Consider the following 18,798-nt stretch of genomic DNA (forward strand, 5'->3'; position numbering starts at 1 on the left):
GCTCCTGCTCCCAAAGAAATGGTTTGACTATCAGGTCAAACAGTGAAAGTGAAATATTGAGAAAAATTTATTATACAATTTTTTTCCACCAAACTCAGGCACAAAAATATTTGGTTCAAATCAGGTTTGACTTTGGCACTATTTTGAAAGAATGAATCTTTTTTTCCCCCAATTTACTAAATACATTAAAAATATGCTATTGTATTGAATTTATTATAATTAGTAATGTTCTCTCTAATCAATTAAAAGAATTCAGAATGTCAGTGCTTTAAAATTGCTTTCCATGGATTAAAATGTAGGAGGAACGATACATACTTGCTGGCATGTACAAAGATCATCCAGCAGAGTGAGATCCTTGAGGCAGGACTTTGCAGTGTTCAGCTCATCTCTGAAGACCTGACAATTCCAGGATGCTGCCTGCTGGTGTTTTATAAGAATGCATTTAATAAAAGAGTGCAAGAATTACAACTTTACCTTTTTTTTTTTTTCAATGTTTTACCTTCAAATTTTTCAAACCAAGAATAAAATGACAGAATAAAAACGTACAGTGTTATACATCTGGAGTCACTAATAGTTAGCATGTTTACCACATTTGTGTTCTCCCTTCCTCTCTCTTGAATTCACTTTCTTTCTTCCCGACCTTCCTTCCACCCAATAAAAAGAACAAGGACTTGCTCTTAAATAGCTTCAGTAAATGTTCAACTGAGGAAAACTTAACATTGATAAAACACCCTCAATTAGTACATAGTCCTGATTCAATTGTTGCCAGTTGTCCTGGTGACCACCCTTTATAACATTTCCCCCTTGATCCCAGATCAAATCCAGGCTCACGTGTTGCATTTAACTGTGGTCCCTTTGGAGTCCTTTAAAACTGGAATAGTGCCTCAGTTTGCCTTTGTGTTTTATGACGTTAGCATTTTTGAAGAGTACAGACCAATGCTTTCTCACAGTGCAAATGGGAAATTATGCATTTGGGGCAAAAATGCTAAGCAATGATTCTTCACAGAGCATTTAATTTGTAGATACATGATGTTGGTTTTCTTCCATTATTGGTGATGGTAGCTCTGATTACTTGGTTAAGGTGGTATCTCCAGAGTCTCCCTTTGTATTCAATAAATCATTTCTTGTGTGGTGAGGGGTGGGGGAAGGGTACTGTGACACTATTAATTGTTTCCCAATAAACTTAAGCATCCATTCATAACCTTTGCTTGATCAGTTATTGTTTTGGTCAAAAATGGTAACTTTCTAACTCTTTTATTCCTTTGCATTTATTAGTTGGATTTCTGCTATAAAGACCAGTTTTCTCTTCCACCCACTTTATGTATTTACCTATTTATGTATTTGTTTGTGAACATCAGTAGAGACTTGCAGGTTGTTGTGATTCAGTTGGTGATTACTTATAACTCTCATTTTCACTTTGATGCTCATATTGTCCCCACCGGCCCAGTGGGTGCCCCTCCAGCCTGCCTCCTGTGTTTGTTTGACATGGTCCCATGAGCTTGTCAAGATTATTTATTATTTAGCTCTTAGCATATCTATACTGAAGCTTTTCACTGAAGTCACTGTCCACATGACAGATTTTATTCTTGCAGCAAATCGTTTTTTGTGCTGTTGCTATGCCCCAGTTATAATCTTACTCATGGTTCCGGGGAAACCAGACAATTGAATCAGTGCTGACAACATGGTGAGTAATGGTAGAGAGCACCATGGAGCACCAGGGCACAGCTTTGCCCCACTGGGTCAGCAAAAAACGGCTCCTGAGACTTGAAAGATGAATAAAAATAGAAGTGGGGAGAAGGTACAGTGTTCCGGGCCAAGCAAAGCACATATGTCTTTGAGGATTTTCCATCCCCTGGGAAGCCTCTCAGAAATCCCAACAACGGGCTCCCCTCCCAAACCAACTAAGTCAGGTTCTCTGGGGGCAGGCTAGGGTCCACACATTTTATTTTCCATACTTAGCTCTTAGAGACTTTATCATGAGGAACGGTGTCCCATATCGTGGTGCTAAACCCTTCAAAAATAAATGTCCATTTTATCTTATAGGATTTCGAACTCAACAATGAACTCAAGATGAACGTTCTAAATTTGCTAGAGGAAGTTTTGCGAGACCCAGACCTTCTTCCCCAAGAAAGGAAAGCTACAGCCAACATCCTGAGGTAAAGGCCATTGCAGGTGCCTATGAATGGCATTGGTTGATATGTGCTGTGTTCCCAGAAGATAAGAGCCTATCAAGCCAGAAGGATGTACGTATCTTAGACTGCTGGGGGCAGCGAGGATTCTGTTCTCGTGGGTAGAGTGTTACCTCTCATCTCTTCTTTCCTGCTGTCTCAGGAAGACTCTGACTGGGTGGGATAACTTGTGTGGGCAGACAGTGGTTTCCTGTAGGAGCAAAGGTGAAAGGGAGGAAGGCTTGAGGATCCTTTCGGGTGAGCCCTGCTCACATTGGCAGAGGGGTTTCTTTTCCTCACTTGGGTTTTGATTGTTAATCATAAGCCTGTGTTTATGAGCCGGCGGTGGCGTTTCTGTGGGAGTCTCGTTCACCTGGCTGTGGATGTACCACCCCAGAGGAGTTATGCATTTTCTTTCATTCATTTCACTGGTTCTCGACCAACTTTACTGTCAGCATCTGAGGTTGGGATTTCTACATCATGTGGGTTGTTTAAATTTGGACCCACACTTCTATGTGATAAAAGCTTGAATTTAGGTTTCCCATTAGAGAGTTGTTTGGTCTGTTTACCCAGCATCCAAGCAGGTAGTAAGCTATCTTAGAGCTTCTTGAGCTAGTAGGTGGATTTTTTTTCCTAGTCCACTCTATATGAAGAAGGCACCATCCGTGGCTTTGTGCAGACAGTTCAGCTTTCCACCTCACTCACAGGTGGCTCTGTGGTCTGTCTCTGCTTAGAGGGAGAGAGCCCAGCACCTGTCTGCTCCAGCCTGGTTCCCCTTCACTATTCTGACTTCTAGTTCTGTCTTCACTTGCAACCTTTGGAAAAAATCCCATTTTTACTTCAGAGCTCTGCTACGTGTGTCTTTGTTATCCAGAATGCTTGTGTGTAGAGGGGAGCCCATTTTAACTCAGTCCACCATGTTAAAAAGTCCCTCCCTGTGAAACAAGGACAGATTTGGGTCTGTAACACTTTAACCACTGGTCCCTAAGTCATTCTTAGCCTTCTCAGCTCAAGGCCTCATAGCCAGCCCCTTCTTTAATCTAGGAGTTGTCACAGGTTGAGTTGTGTCCCCCCTCCCTCAAAATATGTTGAAGTTCTAGTCCCCATAACTCAAAATATGACCTTATTTAGAAATAAGGCTACTGCAGATGTAATTCGTTAAGATGAGGTTATACTGGAGCAAGGTGGGCCCCTCATCCAATATGGCGGGTGTCCTTATGTGAAGACAGAGACTCAGAGAGGCCACATGAAGGTGGAGCAGAGATTGGAATCAAGGAATACCAATGGGCTCACATAAGCGTGAAGAAAAGCAAGATCGTGCTTGGGAAAACAGAAAGGAAATGGTCTGGCAGGTGTCAGAGAGTGAAGCAACAGGAGATTAAATCATTCACTACATGAGGAGGAGCAGAGTCTGAGGCAGGCCACCCCGGCCTACTGGCCACAGTGGCACACAAGCAGCCCAAAGAAGTGTGGATCAATCCTAAGCCCATTGCTCTTGGCTCTGTTTCAGAGCCTACCTGATTTCTACAATTGAAGGAAACATTTTCTAGTCATCGAACTGGGATTATCCCATCTCCTTTTATGGTTTTTTATCTGGTGTTTCCTTATAAATGCACAGATATTAAGCTGGTCATACTGACCAATAAATGTGAGGGGAACCCAGGATTCTGGAATGTTCATCAAAGCTTTAAGGTGGTCGGAAGACTAGAAGCAAATCCATCCTCTCCTGGAAGTGGATGAGAGGTAGAGGGGACTTCACATCTGAAGGGAAACAGTTATGAATATATCTCCCAGTGAATATGAGTTATAGCTGTGAGAAACAAAAGCATATCATGTGGTAAAATGTAGCCCTGACATTAGAGATCTGCATGCATTCAAGTCATGTAACTGTGATATGTAAGCAGGAAACATGTATTTAAACATAAATTACATGAATAAAGTTAAGTGAAAGCTTTCTGCGATGAGCCATCCTGCCTCACACAGTCTCATGGGGGTTCCTTTAAGCTTAATTAGCGTTGGTAGTTTGTTGTCTGTTTGTGACTAAAAACCTCTGTTCAAGAATGTTATGTTCCTATAACAAGCAGAACAGAGACAGACTCATAGATGGAGAGCAGATGACAGCTAGTGGTGGGGGAGGTTACAGGGTGGAGGGACTGAGCAAAAAGGAAAAAGGACTCATGGACATGGTCAACAGTGCAGGGATTGCTGGTGGGGGGGGAGGGGCATATAAGGAGACTAAATGGGAATGGAAAATACAATAAAGATTAAATTTAAAAAAAAAAATCAAAACAAAACGAACAACCAAATAAAAGAATGTTATGTTTCTAAAATAACACCACCATCAACACCCCCTCGCAACATTGTCTGACTAGCTGGCTTCTGAGTCTCTGCAAGGCAGAATTTTTTGTAGACAACTAACATGCCACAACATGAAAAGAAACAATGACTGACTTGTTGGAATTTCAAGTGGAATGGGTTCAAGTCATAAAAAGGTGCCCCCACCCCAAACCTCTCAAAGCCCCAAGGAGCACCAGTAGGCTCTTATGAAGAGAGAAGCTATTTAGTAACTTAATGGGGCTACAATGTACCTTGGAACATTAGGGTAAGATCATTAGGAGAGGAACACTTGATGAAGCTAAGAGTAATTTCTTGACCAATTCTCTCCAAGGGAAGAATATAGTCCATCCTCATTTAAAAATAAAAAAATCTTTTCCACGGGTACATGTAGTTATGTGGCCACCGATCTCTCTCCAGGAACCTAGCCTACCATGGAAAGAATGACATAAACTCTAGAAAACGGTCACTTTTATTCCCTGTGTGTAACCCTTAAGTGTGACTTAATAGTCTTTGGAGATAGAGTTGTGTTTACTTATTTTTTTCCACACCTAACTCTGTCCTTTACCATATGAGGACTATTTCTTTCTGCTCACAACTGACATGGCTAATTGCTGGTCAGAGGACTGCCCCTCCTATAATCTAGAAGGACTCTGCTCCCCATAAATGGCCAAGAGCTTTTGTGACAGAGGAGGAAGGCAGGGGAGAGGGGATTGAAGTGTGTGCTATGCTGGACCCTTGAAGAGGGGCCTCCCATAAGCCTGCTTAAGACAAAGAATAGAAGGAAAGCACAATTGCATTGAACCCTGGCCAGGTTAGTTTCTTGAGCTTTTGTGTCCTCAGTGGCAAAATGGAAATAAGAATGATGACTTTGGCCTTGGCATTGCCCCACACACCAAAAGGTTGCGGGTTGGATTCCTGGTCAAAGCACATACCTAGGTTGCGGGTTTGAGCCCTGGTTAGGGAATGTGATGTGTACGGGAGGCGACCAATGGATGTTTCTTTCTCACATCGATGTTTCTCTCTCTCTCCCTTTCTCTCTGCCTAAAACCAATCAGCATATCCTCAGTGGGGATTTAAAAAGGCAATAATGCTTAATTTGAAGGGATTTTTTGTGATACAAGAGGTAGTGTATGTCAAATCCTAAGCACATACCTGGCATGTCATGGGCATAGAATAACCCCTCTGTTGATTTTTTACTTTGGAGGGTGGTAGTTCTGTTTAAATCAATTCGAAATACAACAGAACTTTAAAACATCACTTCTTTTGAATCCAGCTTCCTCCAGCAAACAGGCTGCATGCTTCAGGACTGTTTAAATATTTTAACATTTAATACAGAATTGTTCCTTCATTTTGGAAAACTTAAAATGCTGGGCTCAGATGGCAAGTTATATAATCAGTATAATTCTGGACGCTGAACTTGTCTGGGACATGATGTAACACTCCCACTGTGAAACCAGCACCCGCTTCAGTCATAAGAAACTCCTGTATCTATTCATTCATTTATCACCTATCAAAAAGAATTTTTTTGAGAGCTGTATAACACAGCACCGAATTCAGGGAAGTCCATCTGGGAAGCAAGGGGAAGAGTTTCCCTGCTGGCTTCCGCCTCACAGTGCTGAAATGCTTGCCTTGGAGGAACTTCCCTGAGCTTCTGGTCTACATATGGGTGGGGAGGGGCAGGGGCGGGTTAGGGAACAGCGGAGGAGAGAGGGGGCCCTCGGGGCTGTTAGGGCTCCTGACTGATCGAGTGCTGCAGGAGGCCCGATCTGGGGTGTTTTACCCACACCTTGTATGTAACAAGTCAGCTCCCCTGATGATCCTGTGCCTTTAACACACGTGGTGTTCCGTTCCCTTGACCACCCGGGTCCAGCTCACGGCTCCGCAGCCTCCAGCTGGCAGCAGCTTGCAGACTTGGGGAATGCACCTTCCCACCATGTCTACTTTCTTTTCATGGGGGGTATTTTGATTTTTTTTTTTTTTAGAGCTCTTTCACAAGATGATCAAGATGACATTCACCTAAAGTTAGAAGATATAATTCAACTGGTAAGTTCACCCATGGTCTTATCCAGCACAATTAAATACAAACTGCCTCTCAAAGGCAAGCAATATGTCTGTTCTGGTAACGGGTGCTTGGCTGTGTGTGTGTTGTATCACTGAAGCTCCGTCAGATGAACCAAACGGAGTGTGCACTTTAGCAACTGGTCCATGGTATTCATGTTGTCTGGTAGTTCTAGGCTTTCCACCATGTTCTTCATCACTAGAATCTATGATAGATTGTACTTCAGCGGTGGCTCCAAGCAGGCAGGAGCCCCTCTCCCATGTGTGTTTCATCCCCCTGCCCCCCATCTCTTGCAGACGGACTGTCTGAAGGCCGAGTGCTTTGAGACCTTGTCAGCCATGGAACTGGCTGAGCAGATCACCCTCCTGGACCATGTCATCTTCAGAAGCATCCCCTACGAGTGAGTGCTGCCCTGACAGCAGCGGGCCCCTCTCAGGCAGGACTAACCGCTGAGAGTGGACGCGATTCCTAAGGCAGATGAGTGTGCAGAGGTGTGAGTCTTCGCATTGAAATGGTTTGGTCCCACTGAATGTCCTTTGGTTCCAGTTTATGTTGGAAATATTAATTTGGAAATAGTGGGGGCTCTCAGGATGGTCATACTTGTGTTTCTGTGTGAACGATAATCACGCTTCTCTCTACTCTCACGCCCTTGATTACGGAAGCTCCACGCAGCTGTGAGCGTGGCGCTCAGATCTCAGTGAGCCTGCCACCATGTGGGAGACCTGTTCAAATGGGCTGCCTAGATGCCCCCTCAGAGGCTTGGTTCCAGTACGTGTGAGGCCCAAGAAACTGCATTTTCAATGAGAATCCCAGATAATTATGGTCCAAGGCTTTTAGAAAGGCAAATGCTGTAAATTTTGCTGCCCACTTGCATAAATCAACAGGCGTTGCTGAGCACTGCGACCAGGGGCTCATCACACAGCCCTTTGATTTCCTCATGTGCGGAGTGGGGAGGCTCTTAAAGCCCCCTCCCAGTTGTCATGTTTGGTAGCCCACAGACAAGGCCTTTGTTTGGACAAGTGGCAACTGTTGGCACATGTCCTGTGTGAAAGAAAAATTAAATGGAGGATGAGGGAGTGCAGGGCAAGAGATATGAGCATGTTGTCTATAGAGGACCGCTGCGAGGCTGGAGGGCCAGGCATGGCAGGGTGGGTGGTTGAAGGACGGGGAGAAGGTCAAAGCTTCAGCTCTTTCACAGACACGTAAGGAGCAGGGACATAAAATACCCCTGCAGACTTTTACGTATTTTATCTTCTTTCTCTCCCCCTCTTCCAGCACCCCCAGACCAATCATGAACACGAAGAAAATAAAATAGGAATGTGCCCCCTTGGCCATACCAAGGAACCCAGTGACTGTTTGAGGACTTGAGTGAGGAACCACAGTGCCTCTTCCCCCCACCTCCTGACTCCCCTCTAGTGAAGTGAGGATTTGGGAGGGAGATGAGCATGACCTCTGGGGAGGAGGAGAAAGAGCAAAGCCCAAACCTTTGTGGTGGCCTTGGTGTGGTCTCTCCCTGGGACCCTCCCCACCTCTCTGTCCCCTTTGTACTGGTGTGAACACCTACTGCTTATTTTCATCCATGGAACCGGCACACCTTTTGTCCAAAAGCCTTGCAGGACAGGAACAGTGCCACCAACTGCAAAGGGATGAAGGGCCTTGCACGGAGACTCAGGCAGCATTTCTGGATTAGGAATATGTCAGAGTGATTTTATTTCAAGTTATGTTTTGCAATGGCGATATAACATCATTCCTGTATGCTTCATCTCGATTATCCATTGCTTGCTGTGATCGGGTGGCCTGCTCGTGGGTGAAGGAAAAGAGCAGGAATGTTATTTGGAGAACAGGCTTTCCACCAGGCTGACCTCCCACCACTGGAACCATCTTCATCACATGAATGGGCTGCAAAGTGGTGACTGCGTGATTGTTTATTCAGCCTTCACCAAAGTGAGCTGTCCTGGGCTCTGGGGAGAACAAAGGAGAGTCCTGCCCATGGAATAGACATTTGCTTGCCCAGAGACCATCAGAGCAAAGTGGAGGGAAACATGCTGTTCTTGATTAACATTTTTGGTAGTGATTGATTTTTTGGACCCTCTGCTATGGCTTGCATTTTTTTAACAAGCTCATCCAGGGAAAATAGTCTTGGTTTCTGAATTAGAACTTAGCCTCTTTATTCCTCTTGTGTGGGTCATTGTTTTCCAACTTCAGGGAAGCCTTTATAACAATCCTAACATGGACAAAGTTCCAAAGAGTTATAAAAAAAAGCTGGAAACTGAAAAATCTTTTTCTTTTTTGCATGGAGTGGTGAAATGCTAGGGTGGAGCTAAAATTGATTTGAGATGGTCAGTAGCAGCAGGTGTTAGATGATGTCAAGTTTAATGTATGTAATATCAATAATTATTCACACCAATAATTGATCATTTAAAAAAATTTTAATTGGTTTTATATTTTGCTTTGAACTTGCAGAGAGTTTCTTGGGCAGGGTTGGATGAAGCTGGATAAAAATGAAAGAACACCTTACATCATGAAAACCAGTCAACACTTCAATGATGTGAGTAACCATAAAAATAAAACGTTGGGCATGTTACAAGAAGATGAATATCAGGGTCTTAAGATTCTTTTTTTTTAAGTAAAGCTACCCACATTTAAAACAGAACCAATGTAATGCTAAAGACAAGCTTAAATCTCCTCTAAGAGTTCACAATGATATCATAATTTTCAGTTAATTTCCAGATGCAAGAGGTTCACTTTCGATGGTACCCAAGCCTGGTAAGTGCACACTAATGCCTAGGGTGGCGTTGTTTTCACCATAATCATGATTACTTCAAGGTCATAGACTGACTAGTTCTAACAGAATAAATAGCACATGTGTCACTGGTCCCTGGTGGTACTGGTGACAGTAAGGTTAGGCTGGTGGCACTCTTCCTCACCATGACTGGGCATATTCCAGGGTTGGAAGGGACCTCTTTGAGTGTGATTACAGTACTGCTGTGGCCCTGTGCCTGGTGACAGCTGTTGGTCTGTCTCCCCTCTCTGCTTTTCTCCAGCAGTAAGATGGAGTGGCTTTATACCCACCAGCTCATTTGTTCTGTTCAAATGACCTTGGTCATGAATTAGACTCACAGATGTTGGAGTGTCTTCAGGCCTTTCCAGGCAATAAGGAAGGCTCTCTTTGCAGTTACACTAAACTATAGTTAAAGGAATAATGATAATGCTTTTTTTTTTTTTTTAAATAAGGCTACCAGGAACCCTGTAGGTAAATTAACAGGTCATTTAGAATCAAAGTACAAAACAACAGACTTCATAGATTCCCAAGACAGTGCTTTTGCACAGGTGCTAGCAGAATACTTAGATGCTTAGAACATGAGCACATAATGAGCATCAAAGCCACTTCTGCCCGAAGGACAGGACACGTGACCCACCTAGCTAGTCTCTGAGAAGCAGAGCCCCTGCTGTGGGAAGTAAACCTCCATTGCCTGCCCTCCACGCACCTGGGGTTCAGTGGACACTTGAATCAGGTTCAACCCCAAGCCCCACATCCACGTGTCTCCCTTCAAAGGGCACTGCATTGTGACCTCAACAATTTGGAAATGGCACCCCAGGCCTGCCAAATCTGCTCCTTCACCTTCTTCTCTGTTCTCAGTCTCAGATAACGGCCTCACTCGCCCAAGCACAGAATCTAGAGGTCATCTTTGGCTCCTCCTCCCTAACCCACCCTCACCGCCCCCAACATATGAGTGAACCCAAAATCTATACACATCTCAGACCCTCTTCCCTCCTCTTTCACTGCTGTAAACTTGATTTGGCCTTTCATCTGTTCTGTCCACGGGCTCCTAGCTCACTGTCCCCTGCCGTCTCACAGATGTCCAGCCCACTCCTCACGCGGTATTTGGGGAATAGCTTCTCTGAAAGGCCAGTCTAATGATATCACTTTCTTTGACAAAGGTCTGTAAGGGGCTTGCCCTCACCTTCTGGATGTGGTTCAACTGCTCAGCCCTAGCTACGAGAGCCCTGCTCACCTGTCATCCTTGTCTGTCACGACCCCTGGACTCCTCGGATGACTGCCAGATCCTCCTTCCACCACGCCTTCCACCTCTGTTCCTGTGCAAATGCACTTCTCTGTGGTGGAAAGCAGTGGCTAACTCAGGGCAGCCCCCAGCCTCATCCCAAAGCCTCCTCCGAGCTAGGCCAGATTCCCCTTGCTGCCCCTGTGCTGGCAACCACGCCCCCCGCCCCCGCGCACACTGGACTTTGCATTTCGCTGTGTGGCATTTACTGTTTATATCAGCCCCCCTCCCCCATTTCCCATCTAGCTAGACTCAGTGCCTTAAGGTCAGGGATGCTGATTTGTGTTGTTCTGTTTCCACGCCTAAAAGAATGCCTGGTTCGAAGTAGGTGCTGAAATATAAAATAATTTTTAAATGAATATGCATCTTGATCATTCTGAAGCACTGTGAGATCTTAAGTACTTAAAGAATGCTTGTACCCATCCAATTTAGTATACAGATGAAATATTAGACCCCCATTCTCTTTTTAGCAATCAATCCTATTCTGCCCATTTCCTTTCCATATTCTAAGTGTTGAGCTTCTTAAGCCACTTCTTTTTCTCTTAGCTTTTACTAATAAATTACAGCGCTTAGCCTTGAAACTATAGGTCCTTTTAACTGACGGTGGAAAACAATTCAACAAAATAGGGAGGAGAAGATACTCTCTTTTCCCCTTCACTGAAGTGTTTCTGCTTTGAGTGTTGATCAGGTTAGAAACAGTTTGATTGGGGTAAGGTGGTTTCTTTTCTTTGTGGTAACTAAGGTTTCCTAGAGTGAATATTCCATAGGCACTGAGGGGAAAGGAGCACGTGGAGAGAAGTGAAACCCATGATCTGCAAAGGCTGCTATTCTGCAGGGATTAGCTCATTCTATTCTGTTTCCTCGATAGTTGTTGCAAATAAGTCCTTTGTCAAAATTACGAGTGAACAAAGTCACCTCTTCCCCAACAAGTTGATTCTGAACAATGCCTCTCTTCCCTCTGTTTGCTATTATTAGTACGGACTTTAGTCACTTCAGAAGGTTGTTACTTAAATATGGACTATGATCTGCATGTCCGTCGGCACCCTGCTTCCCTGACATTTCTGCAGGTAACTAACTCAGAATGCATAGCTTTGGCTCTTAGCCACCTCTCTCCGCCTTCCTGTTGTCTCAGATGAGTAACCTGGTGGCATCCCAGATAATGAATTACGCAGACGTCAGCTCTCGTGCTAACGCCATCGAGAAGTGGGTGGCAGTGGCGGACATTTGCCGATGCCTGCACAACTACAACGGTGTGCTGGAGATCACCTCCGCCTTAAACAGAAGTGCCATCTACAGGCTGAAGAAAACCTGGGCCAAGGTGTCCAAGCAGGTGAGCATCAGAGCGCCGTCACACCCTGCTGCTGCCCAGAAGAGGAGAGGCGGGGAGACCTGAGCCAAGATAAATAGGACTAATTAGGAAGTAATTAGCTGAAAGGAGCAGCTCAGTTGCCAAAGAAAGGTGCCAATGTGGGTAATTACTGTGTTCTTACCACTTAATTGATTCCACTCATGTGCATTTCTAAATGGTTCATTTAGAAAAGAAAATACAACCCCAAACATTCATTATAACATATTTGAGGACAGTCTCAAACAATGGGGTTGACAGTCAGGAATTGTTTCCTGAATTATTTAGAGAGGGCACATTGATTTCAAGTGACCTCGAGTGAATCCATTCTTTCTCCCCAAAACAACCTGGGACAAAGGGCCTCCACATTCACCTCTTTCTTTGTTATTCACATAGTAAACTCAAAGTTTTGGCATGATGACTTACACCTTTCTAACAAGTTGATAAAGATGATCACAAAAGAAAGGATTTGGACTAGAGGATATTAGTAGGACAATAGCCAAATGACCAGATAGGAGCTTTGATGATTAGAAAATTAACACTTAGCAAGCTTCATCATGAAAACCTTCTGATGTGAGACTTCTTTAAAGGTCCCTGTTCAACATGTGTTTCTCAGTCCTTCAAGTCCCTGAAGGACTTGCAAGTTCTTGCACATTGCCATTTTTCTCTTCTGCACATTTTCCTCTCTTTTTTGGCTGAGTAGCATAGTCACTTTCTCTCCTCTACATGTTCTTTTTTCACATCAAATTTAAATATAACATCTCGATATCTTGAAAATCATATCACATCACAATAATTTGCTGTTGTGGAAGAGAACTGAGCATCTTTTGGTAACTCACTATCTTATCAAACTATAAGAGTGTTTTCATGACATACTGAGTCACTTTTTTCCTTCTAGACAAAAGCTCTAATGGACAAACTTCAGAAGACTGTTTCATCTGAAGGAAGATTTAAAAATCTCAGAGAAACCCTTAAAAAGTATGTCTATTTTATTAAATTGTTTATAATTCATAAATTATTTAAATAATTTATATAGTATACAGATAGTGGCTTACCTCCTACTTTGTAACGAAAAACAAATAGGAAGCAATTTCCATCATCTACACATTTTTCTGATTTTCCTTTTCATTTGGAATACTATGCATACAGTAAGTGCCATATGGATGTACTTACAGTATGCAGAGTATTCCAAAGAAGAAGAAAAATATCACCATACTAAGTCAAAAGTTTGATTTGCTATTTCTTAAGCTAAGCATAAGATATCCTGTGAATTTTAAAATTTAAATATTCCAATACCTATTCATTATTGCTATATATTTTTGGCCTTTTATTGCTGGATCATTCTCTGTTAAGAAAGAGAGAGAATAGAATAGAATAGAATAGAATAGAATAGAATAGAATAGAATAGAATAGAATCTATCGTGCAACTGGTTTTCTTACCATCTTCACATAGGTCCTGTGATACCAAGAGTGATAACAACAACAGAATAACTATGCATTGAGTACTTAATAAGTTACAGACTGCATGATAAGTGTTTGGTGTGTTTTATTCAATCCTCACAACTAATTGGAGACATAAGTTTTATTGTCTCCATTTTACAGATGAGGAAACTACAGTTCGGAGAGTTAGCCCAACATCATTTAGTAAGTGGTAATGCTGGGACTCAAACCCAGTTCTGTCTGGATCAAAGGCCCATGTTCTCAACTCTAATCTCTGAGAGGACCCAGTGTATCCTACCTCAGAACAAACAAACAACAAACAAACATACACACAAAACAAAGAAGGTCTCGCATTAGTGTGCAGTTGTGATATTAATTACAGCTATACCTTCTAAAACATTTAAATAATAACTAAAACAGAACACAAGTTTTACAAGCTCTAGTCACATTGATTTTTTTTCTCCCAGTTCTTTCAGGTTGAGTGTTTGCACTTTAATGAGGTGAGGGCATAGGGATTTCCTGCAAGCCAGTTTACAAGTACTGCAAACAAATACTGACAAGCACTACTAGCAAATGTTTCATCTTTGTCTATGAGTTAGCCTATTATTTGAACCTGCCATTGTCTCAAACACATAGTAAAGCATGGGCTGAAATTTTGTATTATATTCTATTGTGAAAAAGATGTACTTAAAACTCTGCATATCATGAGTGTGCTTCTGAAGATGGAATTAGAAGACTATTCTTCCTGTTTAACTGAGGTAAGAAATCAACGTCGTGACAATGAATGAGCATGAGAACAGTGTCCCTTGGTCTTGCAGCTGTAACCCCCCCGCTGTCCCTTATCTGGGCATGTACCTGACAGACCTGGCATTTATTGAAGAAGGGACACCAAACTTTACTGAGGAGGGCCTTGTCAATTTCTCCAAAATGAGAATGGTAGGTGATACTTTCCTAATTAGCCTGTTTCCATGACTTGACTGGCTCATAGAGAAGAGGCTAAGTCATGAAAGTCACTGCTTGCTTTTTAACCTTGAAGTGGACGAGATGGTGGAACTGGGTCTAAAACCAGATGTTGGCTGATTGGGGAGATTTTGAGCTGAGGCATTTCAGCTTGCAGTCTGAGCAAAGAGGGTGGGGAATAAAGTTCCTGGGATGAATGTCTGAGACTGACCAGTGACAGACAGGTGCTGAAGGCTTCTTGCTTGACATCCAGGTTCTGAGCACCAAGTTAGGAGCAAGGAACCCATGGACAATGGCTCCCAAAGCTTCCACTCCTGAGCCTGAGGCCACCCCATGCCAGCTGTTTCTCTGATTGTGAATTCAGTATCTTCTTGCTGTTCACATTTTGTAAAGCTCATTGAAAGGCAAGAAGCCCTGAGCATAAGGAATGATGGGGTGGAGCTCCAGATACCTCAGTGGAAGAAGTAACTGACCACTCTGGGATGGGCTCCCAGAAGAATATGCTGTGATACAGGGAAATACTTTTGCTTTGCTTTTGTGTTTTCTCTGTTAGATATCACACATCATCAGAGAGATACGCCAATTCCAGCAGACTTCTTATCGAATAGACCATCAGCCAAAGGTAATATTGTGGTTGTAAGGGAATTAATGAAGAAAAAACAGACTAGTGATTTAGAAACAGCAGTAGAGTTGTTCAATAATACCAAAAGCTGACTCATAGAAAAGACCAATAAAATAGACAAGCCTTTGGCAAGTCTGATTAAGAAAAAAAGAAAGAAGGCAAAATACAAAAAGCAAAACAAAACATCAATTTATCATCAAGTATTATTGATTTTACATCCTACATTTATCTTGAATCTGTCTACATCACCACAACCCCTGGTCCAAGCTACTAATGTCTGTTACCTAGTCTACTTGCATTCACTCTATAATGCAAAATCCATTCTACAAATTACAGCCAGAGAAAACTCTGAAACATAAGGTAGAATGTGTCTGCAACTTGTATACAATACCTTATTGGTTTCCCATTGCTCTTACAATAAAGAAAGAAAAATATCTTGCTTTGTCCAAGAAGTCTTACATCATGTGGCTCCTACTCATCTTTCAAGATTCATCTCACATCATATACCCTCTTCCCCTTCCTCTCTCCATCCCAGCCTCAACTGGTCTCCCTCCTTCCCTTCCTTGCTTCCTTCCTTCCTTTTCATTTTTTAATAGATGCTATTTTTTCAGAACTGTTTTAGCTTTAAAGAAAAATTGGGAAGATAGTGCAGAAGATTCCCATATAACTTATAGCCAGTTTTCCCTACTACTTCATGGAACTTGACCAATTTATTCTAAAACTAATAAGGAAGCTTAGATAGGCAAAAACTGTGGTAAATAAAATAGAATTATGCAGGTATAGGAATACAAATTAAAGGGAGCAGAATAAAGTTCAGATGCCTATTTTATCCACATGAAAATCTAACATGGGATAAAGAATGCATTTTTAAAAAGTGCCAGAAAGAAACTGACCATTCAGTAAGTGGGAAAAGAATTTTGGCTCTCAATCTTATACCATTACAGAAATAAATTCCAGATGAGTTCATTACCTAAATATAAAAAGAAACATTAAATGATTTGGAAACAACCCAGGTGTCCATAAAAGATGAATGAATAAACAATGAAAGAGGACAGACTACTGATACACGCCACAGATAGATGCATCTCAAACATGACACTGAGTGATAGAAGCTACACACAGAAGAGTATGTATTGGATCATGCCATTGACATAAAGTTCTAGACTAGACAGAGCTAATATGTGGTGATAGAAAGGAGAGCACTGGGTGCTTCTGGGGGCAGATTGGGCAGGTACATGAGGGGACTTTCTAGGGTAATGAAATTGTTCTATATCATGACTTTATGTATATAAGTAACATGGTGTGCACATTTGTCAAAACTAATTGAACTATTAATTTTACTTATATAAGTTATATCTCAATAAAAATAAATAACTATTTACATGGAAATATCCCATGCACCAACATTTTCACTTCAGTACCATTTCCTTTCATTTTGTTCCCAGTCTCTGCCATAGAGGGACATTCACAGGGGAGCACTAGGAGGCGTGCTAACAGGAGTTTCCCCTCAACTCTGTGCAATAGTGAAATATTGACCATCAACGTGAAGTCATTAAATAAACTCTAATACATCACACTAGTAATGCTGTGCAGCAATGAGAGCTCTGTGGACTGGCATGGGAGTTCTCTGCAACTTACAGTTAGGGATGAAAGCAGAATAAATTATACAATGTGATACCATTTTGATTAAGGGGGAAGCGATTTCTGTAAGTACACGTAATATCTAGAAAGAAAGCAAAACATTTAGGTGAATACAAACCAAATGCCAACAGTGTGCCTCTTGAGGAAAGAGCCTGGAGATTTGGGAGAAGACAAGAGATGTTTGATTTTATTTTTATACAGAGAATGTAGTCATAAGTATTTTAGATATGTAAAATTTTTTAAGTTTAAGAGGATATGCTGAATTGTATCAGATCCCATTCAGAAAGTCCACGAACCAATGTTCTGAAACAACTAAGAGCGAGGGTTTCCTTTTTTTTCCAGGTCACTCAGTACTTGCTTGACAAAGCCCTCATCATAGATGAAGATACGTTGTATGAGCTCTCGCTAAAAATTGAACCTCGGCTCCCTGCCTGAAGAATTGACCTTGCCCCAAGTCCATGGAATTTTTGTGGAGAGGGGGACAGACAGAACTGTGCATGCCATGCCTCCCATGCACGGTGAGGACCGAGAGGAGGGAGATGTGGCCAGGCCTCCTTTGCCCACAGAAGAAGAAGAACCTAACTGGATTTCTGCCTCCAGCCAGGAAAGCCCAGCTGTTTGGGGTCAAAGACAGATGCTTGAGACTTGGGTGGGAAGGTGAAGAGAATGATACTTGGTAAAGTTGATGGCACATTGCGTATAAGAGAATGTAAGATGGGAGATGTGGTAGCCATTTTCATGACACAGGTAGGAAGGTCAATTCCGAACTGCCCCATGCTCTGTTAGAACTTGGGGATAAAGATTCATGAAAAAGGCCTGTGATGTTTCTCTGGCACTTTACTGGCCTGGGTACACCTCCCCGTCTTCTCCTAGGATTTACCAGCTTCCGTTCCATTTCCTTTGTTACCAGCTTGCAGAAAAGCTGAGGCTTCCTTTGCAGGGATGGGCCAACACACAAGCGATTCAGTCTGCAGCACGTGCATGGTTTCCAGTGCATGGAGGAGTGACAGCATGTCCTGAAACTGCTTTCTGGTCTTTAGGCAACAGGAGAGGAAGGGATGATAAAGTCAAGTGGCTTTGTACATACCATTTCTTTAATTAAAAACTCAGTAGTCTGTGCCCCAGAGGATTCCAGCCAGTGGCTGCATGAGGTGGGGTGGGGGCTTCTTCCTGAGGCTGTGCCAAGAAGCCAACACCCTTGGAGGGGCAGGTGCAAGTTTGCACAAAGGTACCCATGCATCTCACTGACAAAGCTGTGGAATGAGGCAGAAGGCCACAGAGTGCTGGGGGAAGAGTAGGTTTCAATGCTCAGTGGAAAGGCACAGTACTTGTAGATCTCTGCACCTTGCTCCTTGCTGTGTTTGTTTTCTTCCCCTCACAGTAACGTGGGAATCTCTTCTGATGTACGCAAACCATTTTTAGGCTCATGATGAAGACTGGTTGTATTTTTAAAAAGTTGTTTAGTGGGAATTTCTTTTTAAAACCTGCACTTCCACGTACCATTGGCAGACAGTTCTTCCCCAACCATCTTTGTTTTAAATTTTTTATATTTTTGAGTGAAAATATTGTATGTGTATGGGAAATGGGTCCAACCACTCAACAGCTGTTGTGTCAGAAAAGCAGCTGCCAGGGTTTGTCCTGCTACCCTAGGAAGGGAAGGTGCCCTTTCTTTTCCTGGGATTTTCAGTTGTTGAAGAAATAGGGCTCTCTCATGTTTACCTCCCTCTTCTCTTCTCAGGGAGAACTCTGCTTTAAAAGAAGGAAGGGAAAAAAACATACTGTTATTGTTATCTGAGCCTATTGCGCCTGACATTTTCACGTAGAGACATGAAGTGTATTGATGCTGACAATGAACAAAATTGATCTGTCTGGTTTTTTCCCTCTTTCTTTGCACTTTAATTATGTTGTTAGAGCTAACAGCTGACTAACAAATTCACCTTGCTGGTTCATAAAACCCAGTGGAAGGGCCAACATAGAGATAGAGAATGTATACAATTTTCCTGCATGGTAAGGGCCATCTCTGTACATAACTAACTATACAGTGAAATATCAAGTAAATAAAATAAAATATTTCTAATATTTTAAGACCATCCCAAAAATATTTTCAATAGTTCATATTAGCCAACAGTGTAGCACTAAACCCAAGGAGGGTTACTTATGGA

The 18,798-nt window shown here is 42.5% G+C and overlaps 1 protein-coding gene across 1 annotated transcript in view; it reads left to right on the forward strand.

The window, feature by feature from the left end:
* The window catches only part of RASGRF2 (Ras protein specific guanine nucleotide releasing factor 2), a 189,854-nt gene extending 172,401 nt beyond the window's left edge, over positions 1-17,453 (forward strand). Inside the window, exons 19-27 of the mRNA XM_090276431.1 lie at positions 2,044-2,156; positions 6,488-6,548; positions 6,861-6,964; positions 9,028-9,112; positions 11,761-11,958; positions 12,872-12,951; positions 14,232-14,349; positions 14,927-14,995; positions 16,979-17,453. Of these exons, the coding sequence (XP_090132557.1) occupies positions 2,044-2,156; positions 6,488-6,548; positions 6,861-6,964; positions 9,028-9,112; positions 11,761-11,958; positions 12,872-12,951; positions 14,232-14,349; positions 14,927-14,995; positions 16,979-17,071 (921 nt within the window). The 3' untranslated portion in view covers positions 17,072-17,453. The remainder of the gene's footprint in view (positions 1-2,043; positions 2,157-6,487; positions 6,549-6,860; positions 6,965-9,027; positions 9,113-11,760; positions 11,959-12,871; positions 12,952-14,231; positions 14,350-14,926; positions 14,996-16,978) is intronic.
* Positions 17,454-18,798: the final 1,345 nt, after the last annotated feature.

The sequence above is a fragment of the Furipterus horrens genome, unplaced genomic scaffold, assembly GCF_987537825.1.
Source record: "Furipterus horrens unplaced genomic scaffold, mFurHor1.1.pri manual_scaffold_5, whole genome shotgun sequence".
NCBI classification, from domain to species: domain Eukaryota; kingdom Metazoa; phylum Chordata; class Mammalia; order Chiroptera; family Furipteridae; genus Furipterus; species Furipterus horrens.